Source organism: Ctenocephalides felis, unplaced genomic scaffold (genome assembly GCF_003426905.1).
Source record: "Ctenocephalides felis isolate EL2017-DRISC unplaced genomic scaffold, ASM342690v1 CF-g0.4_SCAFFOLD_01170, whole genome shotgun sequence".
NCBI lineage: Eukaryota > Metazoa > Arthropoda > Insecta > Siphonaptera > Pulicidae > Ctenocephalides > Ctenocephalides felis.
In genome coordinates, this window is record NW_020537324.1 from 35,297,170 (window position 1) to 35,324,982 (window position 27,813).

Genomic DNA, 27,813 nt, shown 5'->3' on the forward strand with positions numbered 1-27,813 from the left:
GTTTTATTTAGTGATCTTTATACATTATTAAATTACTTAACACTTTATTTAATTTGTTGATTCTTTTTTGGTACTCTGAAACAATCTCTTTTAAAATGTTCACACATTTGCCTGACCTGCAACAAATTAATGAATTACATATATATATATATATATATATATATATATATATATATATATAATGTTAAATATGAACAATACAACATTCAGATTTGTAACACACACTATTTGATAATTACAGACGTTTCGAGACCATGGTATGCCTCATCTTCAGTGTAATTTCAGAACAGTTATTATATACTAACACATTCTTTGATATTTTATTTAAATTACATTTAATTTTTGAAAATACAAAAAACACCAACTATCTCTTACAATGCTTGACACAGTACTAAACATGTGAATAGATACAGAAATATTTGAAACAAATCTTAAGTATCGAGATGAAGGGATAGGATGGATATTATTATAATGTAAATTTGAGTTGTAATTGTTCTTATATTGGCCAGACTTGTCAGAACTTAGATAAAAGGCTCAGGCAGCATGAATTACAATGCAAAAAAAATTGATAATTAAAGACGCTTGTGGACCATGCTAATATCAACAACCATAAGTTTGATTTTGATAATCCTCAAATCTTATTCCATGAAAAAGACTTATATAAACGGAGCATGGCAGAATCAATATTAATAGTTCGGACTAATAATAGCGTAAATCTGAGAACCGACACAAATATTTTACACAACTCTTATATAAACATCATCAATAAATTATAATTTTTTTTCATTTATCTTATTCTCTTCAACAAATTAAACTGTTTTCACAATTGTTGATTTTAGTATGCGATTGCGCACTCCATTTGTTTACATTATAATAATACCCATCCTGTCTCTTCATCTCGATACTTAAGATTTGTTTAAAATATTTCTGCAGGTTTCACATGTTTTAGTATTGTGTCAAGCTTTGCAAGTGATAGTTGGTATTTTATATATTTTCAAAAATTAAATGCAATTTAAATAAAATATTAAAGAATGTGTAGTATATAAGTAACTGTTTTGAAATTACACTGAAGATGAGGCATACCATGGTCTCGAAACGTGTGTAAGTACAAATAAAGTAGTGTGTGTTGAAAATCTGAGTGCTGTATTGTTCATATTTAACATTTAATATATATATATATATATATATATATATATGCATGTATTTTTCTTACCACACACACTCCATAATGTATATGAGCCACTGTCACTAATACGGTAATGGCATACAGGACAAATCGTTCTTGCGCAAAGGACAAAGGATTGACTGTGCAAATATATGATGCTATAATTACTGGTAGAAGTAACCAGTTCCACAGATCGCAGCGGGTGTCTGTCATTTGAGCAACAATAAGGCGACACTATATAAAAAAATAAAAAATGCAGGATATTAAAACGAAAAATATAAAAAATCTAATATATGAGATCACCTACTGTTGCAAAAAATCACTATATAAATATTTTTATAAAGTAAATATAATATGTTATTACTTTACATATAGATATTTACTAAATACTGTTACCATTAGATTAGTAATGCAATATTTGATGTTTGCATTGTACTTAAAATACACAGTTTATTGCATGACCAGATGTACCAAAGGTACAGAACATTATAACGATTTTTTGGTCAAATTTTTAATAGTCTATTCCAAATTACAGCAAGTAAACGTACCATATTACGGGATGTTAAGGAACGTTTGACTTTAAAGACGAATTTTAGAGATAATAGGAAAGTGGACCTTTAAGATTATTTTAAAACAAGATTTTTCATCGTAGAACGTCATTTATAGAAATAATAGGCATTTTGGTGAACTACGCGTTTGTCTCTAATTCCGTGATAAAATTCGGTTCGTGAATATAATGCCGGGAGTCGCTGTACACTATTCCGTGATAGCGCCCGAAGCATACATTTTGGATCGTATTGCCTTGATAAATATAGTTGAATAGGTTATAAAAAGTACGGTAAATTATAAAATAATACTTTGATATCATTTTAAACATTTATTTAGTTTTATAAAAATCATAAAAATATAACAAGTTGAAATACTTCTAAAATAAAAATAAAATAAAAGCCGGTATTATTATAGTAATAGCAGTATAATAATTATTATCAATACTGTTTCGGTAAATCAAATAAATGAAACAATAGAGGAATAATTCTTAACGGCAATTAAACAAAAATATAAACTTAAAATAAATATAAAATTTAAACTCAAAAAAAAAAAAATTAACTTGAAATAAAAGTTACAATTCTACCAACAAACGTAAATCTTTAAAGACTTTAAAATAATCTTTAAAGTCTTTCAAGTTAACAATAACTACTAGCTTAAATCAGGTTCTTTTGGGAATTTTGTATGTTTTAGAAGTTTTAGAATATAAGTATATTCCAAAAGCTTAATCGGATTAAAACTATGATGTTTACAGGAATGTCCCTAGATCTCTGCATACATACATACATACCAGCGCCCTTGAATCCGCGCCCTATAAGTACCGTGCGCTATACGGGGTATACCTGTATTTTTATTCAATTTATATAATAGAAATAATTGATCATAGATGAAAAGGTAGAAATAAATGATTCTCTCATTACTACAATGTTCTAGGTATATTGGAACAATGCAAATAAGTGAAAAAAATAGTGTACTTTATTACGAAAGAGTAGTCATTTCAAACTCAATTATTAGGGTTAGAAATTAAAAAAAACATATACCTTAATTACGTTACAGTATTCTGAAGTCATTAACAAACTTATTAACACCAGAAACACCGCCGAATTTAGGCACAGTTGAAAATAAAAAATAAAACTATTTCAAGTCTACTTCTCGTAATTGCGGGATTCTCACGGAATTACGTTCATTGGTTCAGTTGTGTGAACCTAATTGCGGGAGTCTTGAAATTGACAATTTCTTGACAAATATATGCTCGATTTAACTATAAAACTAATCTCTTAATAATCTCTTAAATTCGAAAATCGTACTATTTTATTAGGATTCAAATTATAATTGATGTGCTATTGAATAAAATTATTATTTATTGACTGATTTCTTATTTTGCGATCAAAATGAAAAACTCCCGTAATAATGTACTATCCCGGAATAGTGTACGTTTACCTTACTTATGTTTATTATGATCATAATCATAAATCTAGTAAATCTAGTAAATATTTAATTATAATGAAAAAAGATATAACAATGAATGAACTAAAATGAATTGAAATCGCACATGGAAGTTTTAATCTAAGCTTAATAATAAATGCATTATGAAAATGGTAAAATTAAAAAAATCCATTGCTTGATCTATAATAAATTTAATAATGTAAAATCATAAGTTCTCATTTCGTTCTCCTTGATTTGAATACTCACGCAAATATTTGAGAAAACTGTGCCTGTCATAATATAAAGGGCCCGCGGATCAATATCCGCGACTTGATTTCGAGAATATGTTGCCCAGTACGCACTGGATACAAAGAGTAATATCAAAGGCCAAAGCGGCCTAACTGCCTCCAAAGGCGGCCTCATTTTACCGGTACCTTCTTTGTAGGACCTATTAAAGAGAAAGAAATTAATAGAATCACATAGAAAATGTTATAAATTATATCAATTTTTGTCTCAATTTTCATCTACGCGAATCTATAGAGTTAAACAGTGAACAATTATCTTTATATAAATAAAAAATTTCATAAAAAAAACAATCTCAAGATTTTGGTAGAACGTAAAAATTCACCAAAATATACACTTCTTATGTAAGTACTTCGTTTATCAGGTTGTTAGAACTTTTATATTAGTTTTACTTCTAATAGTTAGAAGGTACATATTCTGACGTTATGTACCTTCAATGAAATTATGTGTGAATTAAATTTATTTCGTTTAATTTCAAATTGATGGGGCAATTCAACCATAACACGACCCATAACATAGGGTTGTCGTGGCATGCTTGTTATTGGTAGTGAAAATCATGAAAATGGTTATCTATTTGCTGTGCGATCAGGCGTATTATACATGCATTATCATAACATTCTCCCGTGCTTTGTTCCTTATTTTACATATAAATAAGCAAGGAAGAATGTTATGATAACAGAATCTTCGATCATCCATTATCATTCTCTAACACTAACATTCTCCCGTGCTTTGTTTATATGTAAAATACGCCTGATCGCACGGCAAATAGATAAACATTTTCATAATTTTCAATATAAAGAACAAGGATAAGAGCGCGTTGTCTTGATATTGTTATATGATCTGTTATGGCAGAATTGCCCCATGAATATATCGTTTTGCTTAAATATTTTGCTGTTTTTGATTAATATCATATGTTTATAAGATTATAGATAAAAAACAGTATTGTAAATACCATTGTATTTTGTTATTACAAAAATTTATGATATGATAATATTCATTTCATCTTCATTTATTTTGTATAAATTTTAATAGAATTGAGAGTCAAAATACTGCCATAATAGTATATTGTTGGTAGTATTGCCCTAAAACAGATCTGCAAACTGAGTTAGTTCCAACTCGATTTAGGGAAGAATAGTGTGAGAGATTTTCCATTGCCATATCATACCGTAGTGCCCGAAATTGCTATTTTCAATTGGAAACACTGCCAATATTGGTATTGGTAGCATTGCTCTAGAACAGGTCCGTGAACTGAGTTAGCTCCAACTCAAGGTGTTGAATAGTGTGAGTCCATTGCCGTATCACAAAGTAGTGCACTAAATGGCTATTTTCAATTGAAAACATATTTTTGATCTATATTTTCCGGTGAAAATTAATATCACTACCCCATGATATTATGTCATCCAGAGGGGTGGTTCACACTTACAACCCTGTCCACACAGTGCGCTTAATCGTTACTCCATGAAACTATATTTTAACAAACAATCTATTAAAGTCGATTTTCGATGGATATTTCTGAAGCATTTGTTTTGTACGGCTTTGTAGAAGAGATTTCAGTTATTTAAAGTTTCGTTTAATAATATTACGCAACGATGACCTCAAATCTAATTGTAAGTGATTTTTTTTTATTTGTACGCCGCACATCGAATGAGAGGAAAGACAATGATTTCTAAATGCACTTAGGGCACTGTATTCCTTTTTACAAAATATTTTTTCTATCCATTTTTTAATACAATATTCTTATTTTAAAAATGGGCACTCAGTAAGAGTAACCAAGCTGAAAACTTATAACTGACTTAGGGCGTAACGTTCAAAATTTATTTTTATATTTTTACGTAAGTTGTCTTGATCGTCAATAAACCTGATATCTGTATATATGTGTTTATTAAAATTTATCTCTTTAATAATAAAAAACGATTGTTATTTAGTTAAATTTTCAGGCTGACACTAAGAAAAAAAGGGCTAATTTAATTTGTTGACTTACTTGTATATATTCCAAGCTATCACAGTTTGACTAGAGAGCATCGCCGAAAAATAAAGTACAGATTCAAATATAAGCGAAGGTCTTAAACCTAATGGCAAAGGGATGGTCCAAATCCACGTGCCCACAGCCCACGTTAGTAGTAGAACAAACGTCGCGCCCTAAAATGTGTTACAAATTTAAGAAAATATAAAATTATTTTATTTAACAGCATTTATTATCTATTAATTATAATATATATATATATATATATATATATATATATATACTATAAATTATGATTAAATATCATAATTAAAGGGTAGAGTAGATGGTTACAATATTAATATGGCCCACTTCACTTGTTTATAAACATTTCATATAATAAATGTTCAGATCTGAACCAGAAACAATGGATATTGAAATAATACTTTTTGAAGAAGTGAAAAATCTTGCAACTGCATCCAAAATAAATAGTTAAGCATAAGTTAAGTCATGCATTTGCTCAAATTTAACATAAACCGTCGACACTTTAAAATAATAGTAATTACCAAATAAACCAAATACCTTAATAATGTTCAATAAAAAGTTTAATTTAAACTGGATGTTGTTCTGTTGCAACACAAACAAACCAGAAAAAGTACATTAAGAAATGATACAAAAATTAAGAATAATAGTATATCTGAGAAACTTCACTTCGCATTGCATTTTTTGCATTGCTTATGACTTTTTTCTTGAATAAAGATTTATTTTTTATCCAGAAAAAATCAACCCAATTTATATATTTTCTAGAGACCGACAGATATTAACTTCCCGTATGGTTAGTTATAGTAATTGCAAAAAAATCGAATATGAAAATTTTTATATATCTTCACGTTTCAGAAAGTTTCTGATCATTTTGGCATACGTTAGAAAAAATTGACGTATGTGTATGTGCATGCGTGTGTGTGTGTACGGATACAAATTTTCGTCGACGATTTCGGGAACACCAAACAACCTATTTGAATAAATCAAAAAACATTCTATTCCTATTAATAAGGTAACAAACGCCCCGTCCTCTTAAAAATTGAAATTTTTGGCACTTTTTGCTCCATATCTTCGAAACGGCTAGACTGCCTTCGTCAAAAACTGATCAGCACGTCTCCTTATCAATAGGTATGGAATGTTTTTAGAATTATTTTTTCTAAAGAATGCCTGAATTTTCAGAAACCTCTGAAACGTAAAGATATATAAATATTTTCATTTTCCCCACGGGTAGTTAATTAGGAAAAAAATATAAAAAAAATCATCCAAAAATTTCAAAATTCTCAAAAATCTAATTTTTCCAAAAATTTAAAAAAAATTTAAAGCTTTCTTAAAATTTTTGATTTTCTGAAGTTACAGCAATTTGCCTTTATCAAACAATGATTTACTTATTGGAGAAATTTAATTCCAAAATTATATCTTCAACTTACCACCATAGTAAAATCATATCCCCATGGCAAGAATAATACACCGGTGTTGTACTTTTCCCAATGCGTCAAATAAAAATTTACAAATACATTCCACACAACAAAATACATTCTATACGCCGAGAAGTCTTGTCTTCCAAACATACTGCAGAAAAAAATAAAACACATGATTTATAAAATGTGAATTAATAATACAGCATTATAATTTCCTAAGATATTGCTTCAAAGGAAAATATAGAGTTGAAAATAGAAAGTATATTTTTATTACCACATATAACATAAAATTAATTTAAAAAATAAATTTATAAGCATTAAACAAATTAATTGGAGTGAATTTCTTGAATTTTTGCAATATCACCAAAATACATAACAAATAGTTTCGAAAAATTTAAATTGAATTGATCTTGGTTCAATAACTATTTGGAATTCAATTTAATTAATTATTTCAGATATTGTATGATATAGATAGGGTAGGGCGGGGAACAATTTGACTTTGAGCAATCATATTGTGAAAACCTGACCAATTATATGACAAAAGATAACACATATCAATAAACAACTATCTGACTATGTTCAGTAAAACTTCCACCTAATTCATCACTGTAAAGATATGTTTTTTTTTGCAATTCTTCCATAATTTGCAATCTGGTCCTTTTTACCTCATAGACGGGGTGATTTAGAACGGAATTTTAAAGGGATTTTACAAAATAGTAGCTGCATTACTCAACCAGTGCAAAATATAAATTTCATAGGTGCATTTTTTACAGAGATAACGCTGGAAATATCCCTGAGCTAGTATCTTCAGAAATATTCATCAGAAGAATAACTATTTATTTAATTTATCCCTTATAATATAGCTTCTGTAATTTAGTTGTTTTACTTGCTATTTCTTATTTTTTACAATTTTGCCAGAGTAAAATTTCAGTTGGTCCATTTTACCCGACCTAAGTGTAAGTATCTAACTTAAAATTAACAATGCATATTATAAAATTATTAAATAACGTATACAGTGTACCCCGCCTTACGAGCTTAATTCGTTTCGTAAGCACGCTAGCATGCCGATTGTTCGTATCTCGAAGCAATTTTCTCAATATGAATACATTGAAATGCTATTGACCTTTAAGCCCGCCCTACCCTATATGTAATCTATGTATTTTAATAATTTTCCTCATAATTAATTTTAAACAAAATAATAATGTTAGTATGGCTTATTAAGTAAAATAAATAAAAATAAGCAATTATTTGTTTATATTCACCTATACATAAAAACTGGTATTAATACCGAAGACCAGGAATCTAGGCCATGATCAAATAATTCTCCTAATGGACCACTAGTACCCGTCCGCCTGGCTTGTTTTCCATCTATGCCATCTAATAAGTTCATACATATTGAATTATCACCTTTAACTTTAAAATATATGTACATTATATAGAACAAAACTTACATACTAATTATAGTTAACTAATAGCTATATTGTCATTAAAATAAATATAATAATCGTTTATCTATAATCGGCTTGAAATGTTTAAATTGTTAGGAATCATTTGCTGTTTTCATATGTGCAATAGTTATATAATTATGGGAACTAGTAAGTTTGAAATTTTTTTAAAGAAATGATAAAGTATCATTAAGTTCTGAGTTCTGAGGTTATATAAAAACTTTGTCAACTAAATTAAAAATACAACAAACCATTAGGATGCTTGAAAAACGTTTATATTTTTATAATAGATCTGGTTTGCCTATTAATATTATATTCATCGTTTTGTTTATAAAAAATAATGCATATTCAAATATAATTTCAATATAAATCATGACAATAAAAAAGTATTTGGTTGTTCAAAAAGTAATTTCATTTTTTAAATAAAGTCAAGATTTTTTCTCTCCAATCTCGAGTGATATTACTTAAAGCTTTTCATGGCTTTTATCATTTTCGACTGGATTTGCAGAACGTAGAATCAGTTTTGACACAGGCGTATTGTCAACATATTTTCTTCATAATCGTACAAAAATACTTTTCAAATGTAATTTGCAAATGCTCGACAAAATGTCAAGCGATTGATATAAGGCAGATGTAGAAGCAGAACCTCATATAGGTTTGCCTCAAAATTAATTCTCGCAGAATGTGGCTAGTTTTTTAATTATGTTTTGTTACAACACACAATCATCTGTTTTAAAACGAAAAATATGTTCGACCTTTAATTCAGAGTCTGTCCTATATTTTTCAACATCAGTAATTACTATCTGTTTATCAATTTTGGTACAATAGAATAATGGAGTAATTCACATGATATTTTGGTTCCGATGATTTACGTCCTACATTTGTCAATAACATGTCTTATTTCAATGTCTCTATGAATTATAACTAAATTTTTTGATATTTTAATTTGTTATTGTATTCGATACTAATAAGAAGTAAACAGACAAAATATTTCAAGACATTGTTTTTTCTACCTATGATTTTACTGATTTTACTGAAGACACACATGAGACCAAATGATTGTTTGTTAACGTTCAAATGCTGTAATTCAAAATTATATTGGTCAACCATTGTATAGTCTTTTTTGATATGTTGTATTACACTGATTGAAAAAAGATCAAATGCCAGAACAAACAGAATCATGTCTGTTATCAGTATTATTTGTAGTGAATAATAAGAAAAATACTAGTGATGTGCCGACTCGAAAAATTCCCGATTCGAATGATTCGAATCAGAAAAAAACCTGATTCGAATCATGATTCGAATCAACTCGAATCAAGTATATATATGGACAAAAAAATTCATGGATGTATTAATTTAGTAAAAGTGATCCAAATTTATAATCAAAATTGTCAGTTTAACCAATATAACCGACAAAGTAGAAATTGTAATCATAAATTACTATCAAAAAGTATATTTTGAAAATTATTAAAAATGATATAATTTTGAAGACGGCTGAAACATATCTTCAAATTAATTTACCATAATAGATTACCAAACAATTGTGCATCACTAAAGTATATAAAATAATATTTGGAATCATGGGTCGATTGTTTATTTTACTATGTAATCAGTAAAGGATCGCATCTAAACTGAGAGCTGAAAGTTAATTAATGTGAATTTGCCATTACTTACATAATTAGAAGTTAACATATTATTTACTGACTTTCTGGTGTTTAGTAATTGTTTCAAAAGAGAATTATATTGAAAGATTCCCGAAACTCGTTTCATAATTTCGAGTGGTTTATTCTGATAACATTTAAGATCTAAAACACTTACGTTAAAATTGGGTATTGATATTTCAAGAACAAAATCGCTCTCAGCTCTCCGTAAAATAAATAAACACGCAAGAACGACGACGCATTGTATCGCCCATACGGTTAACTCATATCGCTCGAACGGCTTGAAGTCGGGATGATTCGAATCAGAATTCGGAATAACTCATAACGCCGCTTGATTCGGTTTGACTCATATGAAGTCGGAACAACTCATAACGCCGCTTGATTCGGTTTGGCTCATGAAGTCGGAACAACTCACATCGCTGCTTGATTCGGTTTGTGTGATGAAGTCGGAACAACTCATATCGCCGCTTGATTCGGTTTGGCTCATGAAGTCGGAACAACTCACATCGCTGCTTGATTCGGTTTGTGTGATGAAGTCGGAACAACTCATATCGCCGCTTGATTCGAGTTGGCTCATATGAAGTCGGAACAACTCATATCGCCGCTTGATTCGGTTTGACTCATGAAGTCGGAATAACTCATATCGCCGCTTGATTCGGTTTGAGCCGTATGAAGTCGAATGATATAGTTAGTCGATGAATGCGATTATGGTCATATAAAGACGATTGGAGTCGGCCGATACATTTAAGCATATTAAAGTCGGGTGGCTCGCATGATTTAATTCATTATTTATTTTTTATATTTATGATATTTATTTTTTATATTATAATATTGAATTAAATTAAAACATTTTTTTTATATTTATATTTATGAAAATTTTTATATTTATGAAAAATTTGTGTTAATACATATTTTATCACAGTAAATATTTCGCGGCTTGATACGAGTTGATTCGAATCAAGTAAAATCTGATTCGAATCAAGTCATTAAAGGCTTGATTCGAATGATTCGAATCACTTGATTCGACTTGGCACATCACTAAAAAATACCATACATTAATACATATATTTAACGCAGAAATAAAAATGATGGTGATCAATAAATTCACCTTACCTAGAGTGTAGGCTACAAACAAATTCACTCCTACAAATAGCCACACCCATGGAGGTATGCCTATTGCCGAATCAAAAAAGTAATCATACCAGCAGAGCAACAAAAAATTCAATACGGTCAGTAAGAATCCGGCAAATGTGAGGAGATTTGGAGCTATCCATCTTGGACAATACTGAAAATATAAAAGATACTTGAATAAATTGTTAAGAATTAAAAATATTTCTTATTTAATAGTATATTTCATTTACCTCTACACACCTGTCCCAAAACGGATGCATTACATGCACGCTGAAGATGCTCGTATCTTTTGAATTATACTGAAAATTTAAAAAATTGGATATTAATTCAACAAATTAATAAATATTTATATATTGAGTCATATCATATCATAGTATGTTAACTTGCTGATTTATTAATTTCTACCAAAGATCATACTTAACAATTATAAATTTTGTATTTTTGTGATTATCTATATAATAGACATTTCGGCATACATGGACGAAAGCCACAATACTGACTAAGTATTAAAATACCATTTGATAAATATTACTAAATATTTGATATTAGAGTGCTCAGCTTTGTGTAAATATTTGTCAGAAGATTTTCAATACTTATAGAAATGTCAAATTAGAGTATGAACAAATAGTTTGGATATTAGATTAAATTGCCATATTTCTAATAAAATACGGTGCACAGTCTTTCAGTTGGTTTCTATTGATTTCATAAATAGAAATTGCTATGAAAAATAAGATTGTTATAACTCCGAAAGTGGAATGAGTTAGATATAACTAACAAAAATGAACACTAACGAATGTAATCAAAGTTTTACATTCATAACTTCGTAGATTTATCAGCCATTTAATATACCTAATTCACCTAATTTTACCAAACTAGTTGTGGCGATATCAAGCAGGCTGGTTTTGATTTGTAAAAAAACAATCGGACATGTCATGTATATTTTTGATATCGAAATATTTTTATAGTTAATAAATTTATATTTTTTTATTGTTGGGAGTTTCTAATTTAATATATTGTCATAATCATTACTACTCCCACATTGGTGACCCCAGGGAGTGTGTGGCGATATCAAGCAGGCTGGTTTTGATTTGTAAAAAAACAATCGGACATGTCATGTATATTTTTGATATCGAAATATTTTTATAGTTAATAAATTTATATTTTTTTTATTATTGGGAGTTTCTAATTTAATATATTGTCATAATCATTACTACTCCCACATAGTCAATGTGACTAGTCTATAAGAAAAAATGTTCTATATAATAATAAGAAACACAATTGTGGTTTTAACGCCTTATTCAATTCAAATTAATATAAAACAAACAAAATTAATTGCAATAGTTACAAAAATGTATAGATATTATCAAATAATAAATAATTTAAAGTTTAATAGTAGTATTTTAACATTACATTATGTACATTTGACACCATTTTCGTTCAGAAGCCGTGCCACTTGTATTTTTTTTTATTTTTATTTGGCCTCGCTTACTCTGAGCATTTAACCACCTACAACATTTTTAATTATTTACATTCTATACTAATTTTTATATCATATTCAATTTATATATACCCTATTCTATATTTTTTTTATTTTCTTCAGTTCTTGCTTTTTCATATCAAATAATTCTTTTCAACTTCTATCTTCATTCCATTTTTTTCTTCATTCTTCTTTTAATATTAGCAAATTCTACTATGTTTTTCTTCTTACTCTTAATGCAATTCAGCTATTCGAATTCTGTAATTCCTATTTTTCTTAATTTTTATTCAATTTCTACTTAACAAATACAATTTTATTCAATTTCAAATTAACTACACATATTTTTTTCATAAATTCTAAGTCGTTGACAGGATTCGATCCAAAGATCCCTGTCGTGTGAATCGAACACGCTACTAAGTGAGCTATGCTCGCCACCTTGTAATTGGTTAATAAGGTTCTTGAAGTTTATGCTATGTAGAATTATATTCTGAAGCAAATTCTTCTGCTAATCAAAACATAAAGACTTTCCTTGATATATTTTCTTCTGTTGTGTCTTTGTATAGTTTTATCTATAATTCCGGCTAAATCTACAAACACTTAATAGCCACCTTCTGGAACCTAATTAACCGTATACTTTTGCGCCATTTGGTCTGTGATTGGCCAAATGTAGTTTTATTATAAAAAGCAATGATTTCAGGTGACATTTTAGCATTATTTACACTTTCGATGTTTTTATGTGTTGCACTTTTGTACTCTTTGGTTTACTCTTATTTATAAACGGTAAGATGCCATGATGTCTTTTTTTTTAATTTACAAGTTTTCAACAACTCCCTCTGTTTGTGCGTAAAGTCCAAATAACGAAGTATTTTTATATTTCAATTTTAATGCTAAAGAAATATTTGTTAAAGAAAATATCTGTTGTTACAGTTCTCCCTTCATGGTATATGGTTCGAGAAGTTTAATTACGAACAAATTCGCTTTGGAGCGGTTGGTTCATTTCGAGCTTAGCATTTTGCTAATTACGAACATCGATTTACTACATATTTTATCTCTACATTAAACGCCAGCAAAATTTAATGCCAAATTTATGAAGTTTATTTGGCATATACTGGGTAAATCTTCGTTGGAAGAAATTGTTCATCAATGGTAATATGAGCTCCCAGTTTGAAGCAATTTTAGCTATTTTCCATAAATTTGTTCCATACTGCTGGAACTAAAACGAATTTCTTCGTTTGCAAAGGTCGACTCCTAACTGTTTTTGAAAATAATGTATCACGAAATTTCACAATCAGTAAAATCACGTCTACTGCGAGTAGAAAAATTATGCTCCCCACTTGGTGTTCCATAAATATTGAAGCCTCAAAGTATTTCCTTCGTACGCGAAAATATTTCCTCGTGTGTCCAATATTGCAAGAAATGCCTTCAATTTTGCTTGCAAAATTGACCAGTCTTTGGCCAAAATTTGAGTGGCTTCCAACTATGTACAAATTTTATAATGCTTCAAATTATGTTCGTCAATCACTAACAGAAATGCACTATTTGGATTCCTGTTCATAATGTTTCTTTTTGCATGTGCCGTTAGCCCAGGTACATAATTGAAAGCATTATGAACTAATAATCTACCTGCAACACCCTTTTCTTCAACTCACGTCCAACTAGTTCTTTCTAAACCAATTTCGGTTTCCTGAATTCAGAATTAGCACAAAGTCGCAAGCAGTTTGGAATATTGTTTCTATATCATTTATCTCTACTGTCTTCATCAAGAATTTCCTTATAACTACAGTCGCTGCCTTGTGGATCGATTTGTCTATCTAACTAGTGGTGTATGGCATCGTGCCTTAAGGCAAATTGCTGGAACTTCTCATACCAAAAACTAAAATTTTTTGAAAACTGAAAAAAATAAATTTTTGAGAATTTTCTTTGACTTTTTCGAAAAAAAAAAAATTGAATTCATCTAATATTTTGAAAACTTTGAACTTTTTTTCAAAGCTATCGTGCTGCGTAGCTGTTTTAGAGACGGAATATTGAAGCGCGTAAGCGCCGTATCGCAGTCTAACGGATAAATATTGGTACGGAACCTATAAAAATGTCAATAAAATTTGTACTTATTATCAAATTTCTATAAAATATTTGACAATTTGATGTATATATGTCTAAAGATCATTTTTGACCATAAAATGGCAATTTTTTTATTTTTTTCACTCGATCTCCGAAACTGCTGACCTGCCTTTCCAAAAACTAATGAGCTCATTCTTATCTACAGGAATCGAACGCTTTTTGAATCATTCAAATGGATTGATCCGTGTTCTCAAAATTTCCAACGAAGAATTGTATCCGCACAAACCTACACACACATATAGACAGTGGCAAAATTTGGAAAATGAGAAAAAAAAATCAATATAATATATTTAAATAATTGTTCTTAATAACATTTTTCATTTAAAAAAACATAATACGGCAATTGGCTAATAGAGAGATTCGTAAACGAGCTGAAGTTCAAGAAAAATATATTTTTCAGATGTTATCCTACGGGAAGTTAAAATGTTCGTCGAATTTGTCTGTAAAAAAAAGTCCTTAGGGCAAAATTTATAATTTTTATTGTTAAAACAAAAATGAATATTTTGTTATAATATTAAATTTCTGTAGGATAAATTATAGTATTCGCAAAAAAAAAATGAATGTATGTGCGTGTGGGAATATGTTCGGATACGAATTTTTGTCTCAAAATCGTTTTCGACAATTTTGGGAACACAGTTTAACCGATTTGAATAATTCAAAACACATTCGGTTTGTTTTGATGGGAAAAAGTGGTGCTGATTAGTTTTTGTCAAAAGCAGGTTCATCCGTTTCGAAGATACGGGGAAAAAAGTATAAAAAAATAGTAATTTGGTTTTTCAGATAACGAAGCTCCCGATTTGGACGAAGAACTAATTAAAATTTTGAGAAGGCAGGTTTATTGATTTCGGAAAATCAATAACAAAAGTAAACAAAAATGTTATTTGGTGGTTAGGCCTTAGGGCAAAATTTATAATTTTTATTGTTAAAACAAAAATGAATATTTTGTTATAATATTAAATTTCTGTAGGATAAATTATAGTATTCGCAAAAAAAAAATGAATGTATGTGCGTGTGGGAATATGTTCGGATACGAATTTTTGTCTCAAAATCGTTTTCGACAATTTTGGGAACACAGTTTAACCGATTTGAATAATTCAAAACACATTCGGTTTGTTTTGATGGGAAAAAGTGGTGCTGATTAGTTTTTGTCAAAAGCAGGTTCATCCGTTTCGAAGATACGGGGAAAAAAGTATAAAAAAATAGTAATTTGGTTTTTCAGATAACGAAGCTCCCGATTTGGACGAAGAACTAATTAAAATTTTGAGAAGGCAGGTTTATTGATTTCGGAAAATCAATAACAAAAGTAAACAAAAATGTTATTTGGTGGTTAAAATGAATCGTTAGACATATTGCTGTCAAAAAGGTCAAATTTTTCAAAAATTTCAAAATTCTAATTTTAATTTTAGAAAATGAGACATAAAAACTATTTAAGTAAAATTTCAAGGATGGGGCGGCATTATCGTCAGTGCCTCAGAGTGTGGAATTTTCCAGTCCTGTATTTGATATACATACAAACATACATTCATGCACACACAAATCAGTTTTTAACTTCCCGAAGGAGAAGTTTATGTTTTCATAAAAAAATCCGAATCGCTAATTTTATGTTTTCTCGACGTTTCAAGCCATTCTGAATCGAATGAGACCAAATTTGGTTTTAGAAAATACTCCGAGTTAACGTGTTCGTTCGTTTTCAATTATGTGTAATAAATCCTCTCGAAATACTTCTAATCACTCATAAATTAATTAAGTCGATTATTTACACATATCGGGAAGTTCATTTAACTTGCCTCAAGGCTAAATACCAATACCAATTAGTTTCTAATGTATGCCAAAATGTTCAAAAACCTAAAACACAGATAAATAAAAAATTTTATTTTCAATTTTTTTGCGATTACTATAACTACCCTACAGGCATCCTACAGGAAGTTAATAAATGAGAAGCCCCTCAGTGAGAAAACAAAAATTAAAGTAGCAATAATCGATTGCTTTGCTTTTAAATTTAGAAAATATGACTGAAAATGGAATTTATCCGAATATATTCGAAAAATCAATTTGAATTAAATATGATCAAATTAAATCAAATAAACTACTAAAATCATATGATCAAATTGCATAAATCGATATTTCATTGATTACAAAGCAATTAATGCTGCTTGATTAGCATTTTATTAAATTAGGATTTTTCACTAAATTACTAATGTGATATAAAAATATATGAACATAAAATTTGATCAATGCTTTGTGTACATTAAGAAATATGTTCTGATAAAAGTTTTTGACTTATCGCATAACTCGAACTATTGATGTTTTAGGATACAGCAAATAACAATATCGATTAGAGCGGTGTGGAAACTTTCCGATACAAATTATAAATGTGAGATTTCAAACATCTGCTCTATTGTATGAAAAAATAATAACGGGTACATAACTGGGGTGTCCTCACATAATGTTTCCAAATAACTAACAAAATAGTACAACTTACATGACCAAACGCATAAACGCACACACATGCATATAAATGCATTTATATAATTATGTATGTTATTCATTATTTATGTCGGTAATTTTGTAAATTTTTTTACTGATGCTTTCAAATATATAAGTATTCCTTTTTTAAGATTAGCATTGCATTGTATAATAAAAAATAAAGCGCTAGATTAATCAATTAATCTAATAACAATAAACTAAAAATAAAATTAAATAAAATATGATAAATTAATTAATTAATTAACTAATTAATTAACTAATATATATGTTAAATATATTATATACAATAAATCTATAGAACATAGTCATTTATAATATCCCATTAATATATGTTATGCATTATTTATGTTGATAATGTAAAGTAAAAAAAATTATAATTTTCGTAAATTTTGTCAACTTGAATGGTAAGAATGATTGAATAGCAATCTCTCTTTGAAATTGATTAATTGATTAAATACATTATTATTACTATAATGATATAAATGTTAAATTATCCTGCGTTTCTAGTTTTAAAATTCTAGTAATAATATAGATTTAAAATCAGTAAATAAATCAGCAAATTTAGTTTCAAGATAATAATTTTTGTTGAAGACTGATCTTAACACTAAATTTTACTATATTGTAATATAAAAAAATCAAAAGAAGTAACTAGATTTGGTAAATTTTTATAATTTTTATGTATCATTTAGGCATATATATTTATATATATATATATATATATATATATATATTAACAAAGTCTAATAATCGGGCATAACATCAATAAAAAACTGTTTTTTATTGATGTTATGCCCGATTATTAGACTTTGTTAATACATATGTCAACATCAAATTCAGAATCATACAAAATATATATATATATATATATATATATATATATAAATATATATATATATTAAATTTTTATATATATATATATATATATATATATATATATATTCTCGTATCATGATGTTCGTCGCAATACTCCTCGAAACGGAAATTTTAACGAAATTTCATAATCGCGATCAGCATGCCTGAGAGACGACTCTTAGGATTTTTTTTAGTTTTTAGAACAATTTCTTTATTTCATTATTGTATAATTTGTAGTTTAAAAACACATACACCCCTAAATTTTCACCCTCTTTCTTACCACCAACTTCTATTTCGTAAATGTCATTTCAGTAATCGAACAATTTTTGATCTCCAGTGCAGTCAATAAATGCTTTTAACTTGTATTTATTTTATATTTTTTTGGGTTTATGAAAAAGCTTAAATTTTACCTGAAAAATGATTTATTTTTATCAAGGGTTGTCCAACCCTAGTACTATTTTTTAAATTTTGATGTCAATTTCTTCATTTTCTTTTTTTTTAATGCGAAATTTGAATATTACATGCAACTCCAAATTTTCAGCGTCCTGCCACAAATCCCTATTTCATTTAGTCATTTTAGTAGACCAATCAGTAATAATCAAAGCTCAATAACTAATAAATTATTGTCTTTTTGTAAACGTCATTCATTGAATTTTGATCAAGATTTTTCTGAGCTTATGAAAAGCATAAATTTATTTGCTCTAGCCACTGAAACAGTTTCAAAACAATTCTTAGATCGATAAAACGAGATAGTCAAATTGTCGATTGATTCTTGCATAATTACAACAATTTTTGAGAAGAAAGGTACCATACAAATCTACGCCAAAAATGAATGTTCAGGTTCTGCTTCATAATCAAAAAATAAAAATTAATTAAAACCTTTTACTTATATACCATATTCTTTCTCTTTCACAATCAGTTAGTTATTTTTATACTGAAAATTTGATTGCCGGGTCAGGTAGTATATGTATTATATATAATACATACATATATATTACTATATAATATAATACGTTTATCAATTTAGTATTACGCAAGGATTATCAGAAAAAGTAGTTCAATATCAAACTCCGTAATACCTATATTTCCTATGTCGTTATCTGCGATACGAATTTTATCAGTCTTTCCCGAAAAAGATAACTTTAATCAATCTTAATTCTCTAACAGCTTTATATACGTCTGACATTGTAAAAAATTCAAAATATCTTTTATAACAAATCTCATTTTTTCCTTGCATTAATTATTATTTTTAAAATTTGATATTCAATTTAATAATAATAATTATTAACCATTTAATTTTAATAAACAGTACATAATTATTTTATTTTTATTGAATTCACAAATGATCAAAAAATAGTTATCTTTTTATGTAATGGGCGTGGCGCACTAAAAGTGGTGCCTTAATTGAACCATTTTAATTTGCTGTATCAATGTGTTAAATAATCATGTTCAACAGAAAGTCCAATTTTTTAAATTATTACTATAGAAACTAGTGTAAGAATTATCACTATTTAGTTGTTTTATAAGATGCATTGGTAATTTTAAGTAAGATTCAATACTTCTTTATATATTACTTCTATAAAAGCTTACACGTGGATGGGGAAAAAGAACAAACTGGCCTTTTACCCTGGCAAAGAAGTCAACAGTAAAAAATAGTAAATAAAACAGTAAATTAAGTTAATAAAAGAAATTTTACAAGAGATAAGGTAAATAAATACCTATACTAACTGTGCTGATGATTATTTCTGACTAAATACTTGATCAAGGTTGTATACAGTGTTATCTCTGTCAAAAATGTATCCATGGAATTTATATTTTGCATTGGTTGAACAATTTAGCTATTATTTCGTGAAATCCCTTTAAAATTAAAAATGAGTCATTGGATCTGTTTGCCCAATTCCTGTCCCTTTTTACCCAACCTATAAGACTAGATGGCATATTTTTAAAAACAGCAAAAAAACATATTTCAACAATGATGAATTAGCTGGGAGTTTCACTGAACACAATAAGACAGTTGGTTTGGTTTTTACACTATAATTGCTCAAAGTCAAATTCGACCTTTGTGCCCCGCCCTCCTCTATAAAACTTACATTGTTCTGAATGTGATATAATTAAAAATGACAGGTAAATAAATTTAGGTAAAAAAGTAAAAGACTTCGAAATTTAAGATCTTAAGACTTAATAATAACAAATTTTGAATTGTGAAGAAATACCTAACAAAAGCAAAATGTTCTTAAGTAAGTAAAAAGCAAACTTTTAGATATAATCTTATTTTGATTATTTAATAATAATATAAATAATATTTTATTAATTAACTAATATATCACTTTTTTGAAAGAAGAAGTTCATCTAATCGAAAGGTATTTATGTCAGGTGTCGTGCGAAAGTCTTGAGTTCAATTTTTGAATTTGTCTTTTATATATATATATATATATATATATATATATTATATATATATACATATATATCAAAGCAGACGAAAGCAAATAACATTAATCCATACGAAAATCATTTAAAAACCATTAAACTTAGATTTAAAATAGGCACACCGGATAGTCATCATTAGAACGACCCTATTATCCTAATTGTAAGTGTCCCATAAATATATTAATTTACTTAAACCTACTAAAAATACTAACTTTACTGTTTAGTATACTAACACCATATAAAAATCATTATCTTAGTACGAATTTTCTGTTCTGTTAGGAATTTTACTTTTAGTTCAAATCAAAAGTTAAGTTTCTGAACTCTATTCTATGAATTTAGAATACAAATAGACTACAAAAAGAGCAAAAAACTATAACAATACATAGTTTTTCTAAAAATTAAAAGATCGCTTCTTTTAATAGAATTATTTGTAAAAAAAATCTATTCTATGAGTTTAGAACATAGAAAGTTGAAAAACAATAACAATAGATGTCCTAAAAATTATAAAATTACTTCTACTAATAATAAATATATTAGTAATAATATTTATTTGCAATTTTCCAATATAAAGCAATTTTCCAATATGAAGCAAACGCTCGATCGTTATTTTCAATTTTACCTATTAATAATTGAATAATAATCTCATTATGCTAAACGACTTATATATGATTTAAATGGTTTAAAGCACACACGTTTTCTAGGTAATCATATTAGCAGGTACTGATTTTATTTGTGCTTTTCCATTTATTAAATTTCCATGGTGGACGAGGGCTCAGCCGGGAAGTTTTTGCTTACTAGTTTAAATGATTAAATATTATCAAAGATTACGTATTTAGTGTCAGTATTTTCTTATAGCAGATATGCTTGATATTTTACAAAATGATTATTAAGTTTCTTGAGTAATTACAGATTTCAGTATTTGAGAAAAATCAATTGGAAACCGCAATATTTAAATTTAAGTGAAAGCAAAAACTATTTTCCAAATAAACAGTTAAAATTTTATCCAAATATCTAAATCTGAATTCCGATTGATTAACTCAATTATTACACCTATCAGGAAGTTTTAGCAAAGAACTTAAAGCAAAATGCCACTGTCAACTTGTTGATAGTTAATTTATAGTTTATCCTGTGGAATTATTTCATAGTGTCAAAGTGTTGACTTGCGTATCTATTTTATATATCTGACGATATATAAAACGCGACGCATGATTTTTTCCAATTTACTTCTCGTTGGCATTTACAACAATCGACGACCTAAGCTGACCCCGTTTGATAAGAGGCAAAACACGCCACTTTGATGATCAGGATTTATTTCATACGTTTTTGTGCGTCTGATATGAACTTTTCCACAAAAATATTATTCGATGCATATTTGGTCAGAAATTGAATCAATTTAAGGTAACGCAGACAGAAAACAAATTCGTCAGTTTTAGCAAAAAACATCGGTTGCGTCAAATATAAATTACTTGTTGGCACTAAATTGTATTAGCTTATTCATATCCTAATTAACTTCCCGTAAATTTTGGCATACCTCAGAAAAATTGTATGTGCGTGTGTCTATGTGTGGAGACAATTTTTCGTCGACGATTTCGGGCGTATGGATGAACTGATTTAAAAAATTCCTATTGATAGAAAGATTAGTTTTTGGCAACGGCAGGTCCAGCCGTTACGGAGATACGAAGCAACGAGTGCAGAAAATAGAAAATAGAAATAAAGTTTTTGAGAGAACGAGGTATCCGGTTTGAATTATCAAAAAAATATTTTGCTTGCGTTGGCAAAACAATTGTTTTCGGAAATTCCAATTCCAAAAAAAAAATTGTATATCGAAAATAATTCCGATTTTAATTTTAACTCTGGCTTAAACTCTGAAGCTCACTTATATACTTCAAATAATTTTAACTTTGTAATTCTGTTTATATAATTTCTATAAGAAAATTTTACAGTATTTATAATAATCAATTTGAAAACATTTAATATTCCTCGATTTCATTACGGTCCGGAAAGTTCCAGCAATTTGCCTCAAGACACGATGCCATACAACACTAGTTTAGAAGTTAAAGAATTGTGAAAAACAAGTAGAACGGCAAGTAATGGTATTCACTTGTAAATTTGTATCAATACATATTTATTCGATTTGATGCCGAAAGTAAATTTCTGATGAATAAACAAATATATATGGCTACCTAATTTATAAATGTGTTATGCAATATCAGCGATTTCACATTTCGCTACCATTGCACATATTTTTGGAAGTGTTATCACAATTTTCAAAATATGTGGCGGATACAGCCATTGATCATTGAACTAATTAATTACACTATAAATGATAAATGTCATAATGCTCTAAAATTTTAATAAAAAACTACAGAAATATATATTTATTGCAAAAAACGGTGTGGATGAAAATAATTTTGAAAAAAGAAGATAATTTATTTAACAAGGAAAAAATTGGAAAAATATATTACTTCACTGTTAATTAATTCATCCTAATATCCCAAATACTTCAGTAAAAGTTTGCTGATCAATACCTGAAAACTTGTTGAAAGACCATATCTCATACAAATTTTGTAAGTTACTCATAAGTGTGTGTATGGTAATTGATAGTAATTTCAGAAAGAAATAACTAAATTTAATAATTAAAGATCACTAAAAAATATTCAATAATTACAAAATTTAATAATCCTGAACAAACACTTTGAGAATTATTAATAAATTATATGAAATTTTCTTTTATTAATTTGTGCACTAATATAAGAATATAAAAAAAAACTGTTTTTCTTTTCGTCCTATAAAATTACTTCTTGGAATTTAATAAGAGTTAAATATTCATGAAATCAGCATGATCTGCACCCGCATTCTTTCTTATCTGAATAAGATCTTTTTTCGTATTTTAATTATGCAGGATAGTCGAATTTAAGTCACACTAGACATCAAAATTTTAAAAGTTTCGCTAATAATTTAATACAATCTACTATGACCCCGAAACGTATAGGCTATAGGGTTATAAGATACAGTATTAATAAAGTATATACTTAACCGTATAAAACTGTTTACCGTTTATTTTATACGCTCACCGTAGGCAGAATATTGGCTCAATTAAAAAAAAAACGAAAATAAAATTTGACCTATCTACAATGCTACAATGCATACAATGTTAAAGGTAAAAAAAATTAAGGCCCGAAAAATGCTCCGAACTGAGCTACCTTATAAAAAATGGTTTCTAAAGTTGGGTTTGGGGTCCAGTAGATTCCTGGTTACGAGAAGGGTTAAATACTCATATACTAATACTCCAATTTATTATATCTAAAGTTCTTTAGAATGTTATAATAAATGCTTTAAAACATTACACAGAAACAATGAGAAAATTTTACTTACTTTATACTTTTCAAAGCCCTTCAGGTGCTCCTCGCTTAAATACTTATACGACAACATTTTGATAAAGTTCGGCTAGTCTCCAGTAGAAATTATAAAAAAAAAATTAGGAATGTCACAAACTTTGAAACTCTCTCATTAAAATTTTGAATTTGAAACCACTTTTTACTGTGAACGTCATTATATAGACGTTATTTTCACTTCTCACTCATATTGTAGAAATTTTCTTCACATTTTGTTTCTTGGATTATATTTATATTGTAGATACAATTGTTCTATCTGTAAAAAATGAAAATACATGTACATTATTTTAGAAAATAAGTAACAATGAAAACGTACATCAGCAAAACAGACCGAAACTTGCGTATCATGATATAAATTACAGTAATTCGTCCACGTGGTTTATAATAGAAGAGGGGTTCACAAACATTTGCTGGAGCTTTATATATATATATATATATATTAGTGATGTGCCGACTCGAAAAATTCCCGATTCGAATGATTCGAATCAGAAAAAAACCTGATTCGAATCATGATTCGAATCAACTCGAATCAAGTATATATATGGACAAAAAAATTCATGGATGTATTAATTTAGTAAAAGTGATCCAAATTTATAATCAAAATTGTCAGTTTAACCAATATAACCGACAAAGTAGAAATTGTAATCATAAATTACTATCAAAAAGTATATTTTGAAAATTATTAAAAATGATATAATTTTGAAGACGGCTGAAACATATCTTCAAATTAATTTACCATAATAGATTACCAAACAATTGTGCATCACTAAAGTATATAAAATAATATTTGGAATCATGGGTCGATTGTTTATTTTACTATGTAATCAGTAAAGGATCGCATCTAAACTGAGAGCTGAAAGTTAATTAATGTGAATTTGCCATTACTTACATAATTAGAAGTTAACATATTATTTACTGACTTTCTGGTGTTTAGTAATTGTTTCAAAAGAGAATTATATTGAAAGATTCCCGAAACTCGTTTCATAATTTCGAGTGGTTTATTCTGATAACATTTAAGATCTAAAACACTTACGTTAAAATTGGGTATTGATATTTCAAGAACAAAATCGCTCTCAGCTCTCCGTAAAATAAATAAACACGCAAGAACGACGACGCATTGTATCGCCCATACGGTTAACTCATATCGCTCGAACGGCTTGAAGTCGGGATGATTCGAATCAGAATTCGGAATAACTCATAACGCCGCTTGATTCGGTTTGACTCATATGAAGTCGGAACAACTCATAACGCCGCTTGATTCGGTTTGGCTCATGAAGTCGGAACAACTCACATCGCTGCTTGATTCGGTTTGTGTGATGAAGTCGGAACAACTCATATCGCCGCTTGATTCGGTTTGGCTCATGAAGTCGGAACAACTCACATCGCTGCTTGATTCGGTTTGTGTGATGAAGTCGGAACAACTCATATCGCCGCTTGATTCGAGTTGGCTCATATGAAGTCGGAACAACTCATATCGCCGCTTGATTCGGTTTGACTCATGAAGTCGGAATAACTCATATCGCCGCTTGATTCGGTTTGAGCCGTATGAAGTCGAATGATATAGTTAGTCGATGAATGCGATTATGGTCATATAAAGACGATTGGAGTCGGCCGATACATTTAAGCATATTAAAGTCGGGTGGCTCGCATGATTTAATTCATTATTTATTTTTTATATTTATGATATTTATTTTTTATATTATAATATTGAATTAAATTAAAACATTTTTTTTATATTTATATTTATGAAAATTTTTATATTTATGAAAAATTTGTGTTAATACATATTTTATCACAGTAAATATTTCGCGGCTTGATACGAGTTGATTCGAATCAAGTAAAATCTGATTCGAATCAAGTCATTAAAGGCTTGATTCGAATGATTCGAATCACTTGATTCGACTTGGCACATCACTAATATATATATATATATATATATATATATATATATATATATATATATATAGATATTAAAAAAAAATTGTTTGTCAGAGAATTTTTCAGCAAAGTATCTTATCTTGATCCCTAGAATCCGAAAATCATATGTGCCTAAGTGACCCTAAATCGACCCGGCCTATAGTTTTAGTGTAATTATTTTAAAATAATTATTTAAATTATGTGCATAGAAACCACGCAAGTTTAAATTTATATTCTTCAAGTTTAATCTGCTACTTTCAAGTTTTGATTAAAAAAATAGCTAAATGTGTTTTTGCATTTTATGATTCACTTCAACTGATATTCTAATTTCTAATTATGTTAGTTTTGTCTTATTTTCTCTAATTTTGTTAATTTATATTCTTAATTATTGCAACTGGGTTAAAACAAATATTTCAAAACTCGAAGTTTTGTTTTTGCTGAATCAAAATAATGAAGGAACCGTTCATTAATCACGTGAAGCTTGAAGGTGGAGGTGAGAGTGGACAAAAAATCAAAAATCAAAATGTGACGTGGGGGGAGGGTCTAGTAAGATATCACATGTAATGTTTACCTGAATTTAAAAAAATTCAAAATTGAAAAAAAATAAATAAAAATGTTTATGAATTTTTCGAGGTACTAAAAATACACTTGATTTTTAATGAGGGAGGAGGGTAATTTTGAATATAACGTTCAATAAATAATTCGTTATAAAGTTTTGTTTATGCTGAATATAAATCAAAATCATCAAGAGACTGTTCATTAATCACGTGAGGCTTGAAGGCGGAGGTAAGGGTGGACAAAATATCAAAAATCAAAATGTGACGTGGGGGGAGGGTCTAGTAAGATATCACATGCAATGTTTACCTGAATTTTAAAACAAATCAAAATTGAAAAAAATAGTCCTAAATTTTAAGAATTTTTCGAGGTACTAAAAATACACACGTGGTGTTTGGTAGAGGAGAGGGGTAATTTTAAATACCACAACATATATTCAAGAGGGAGGGGAGGGGTCAAAAATCCTTAAAAATCGATCACGTGATTAATGGATTAATACAATAAATATTGTATAACAAAACATTTTATAAAAACACTAAACATTGTAAAGCCTCAAAATGTATAATCAACAAATAAAATATTCCCATCCACAAACATTGACCCAAACATAAAATATAATTGTGAATCGGAAACAATTGTCTAGAAATTAATCTGAATTATTTTAAACCAACTTTATACAAGAACTAAATGTCAAGAGTAAAACATACGCATGCTAATCAATATTGCGGCAGTACATAAAATAGTTTTTTCTACATAAATAAATATATAAAATATTATTTGAAAATTGATTGAATATAATACAGCTAAATAAAATAATGTACCAATAATATAAAATATGTCTTACTAAAATTAAAGATTAAATAAATATATTAGTATCTTACATTATCTTGCTTTGTGTTATATATCCAAAATAATTTCACTACCACCTATCTTTGTTTTGACTAAATTATATTATTAATTCACGTGTCAATATATATATATTTTTATTAACTTTGTTTAATTTTTCACATAACCGATTCACCGGTATGGTTCGAACGGCAATTGAATGTTAGCACGGACGCGGCGCCGTACCATATGACAGATTGCCGCGTTATTGATTTTGGATTTCCAGCCTACGGCAGCGCTTCGAATTAAATCGGCGGATGGAAATAGAACTCCTGTCTGCAAACGAATCGAAACGTATTGTTTTTGTTTCCGTCTTACGTACTAAAATTCCGAAAATAGAATACTAAATAGAGCAAGCTATTTGTATTTAGTAAGCATATCAAATTGTCTATACATTAATAATAAACATTATAATTAATAGAACGGTAATATTATTTTCGTAGGGTAAGTTATTGTAATCGTCCAAAAGTCGAAATTTAAAATGTTTGCATTTCTCGACCTTTTAAAGGTTTCTAACATTTTGGCATACCTCATAATCAGAAAAAAATGGATGTGTGTGTGTGTATGTATGTATGGATACAATTTTTCGTCCACGTTTTCGGGCGCACGGATCAACCGATTT

General features: G+C 28.4%; 1 protein-coding gene across 1 annotated transcript; it reads right to left on the reverse strand.

Annotated features, from left to right (window-relative positions):
• LOC113366693 (ethanolaminephosphotransferase 1-like) lies at positions 1-27,333 on the reverse strand. Its single transcript, XM_026608348.1, has 10 exons — positions 27,188-27,333; positions 23,815-24,090; positions 11,309-11,377; positions 11,061-11,232; positions 8,104-8,218; positions 6,851-6,992; positions 5,421-5,578; positions 3,404-3,584; positions 1,214-1,399; positions 1-116 (listed from the first exon to the last, which is right to left on the reverse strand). Exons 2-10 carry the CDS (start codon positions 23,869-23,871, stop codon positions 45-47), a joined length of 1,152 nt encoding a protein of 383 aa, XP_026464133.1. The 5' UTR covers positions 23,872-24,090; positions 27,188-27,333; the 3' UTR covers positions 1-44.
• Positions 27,334-27,813: the final 480 nt, after the last annotated feature.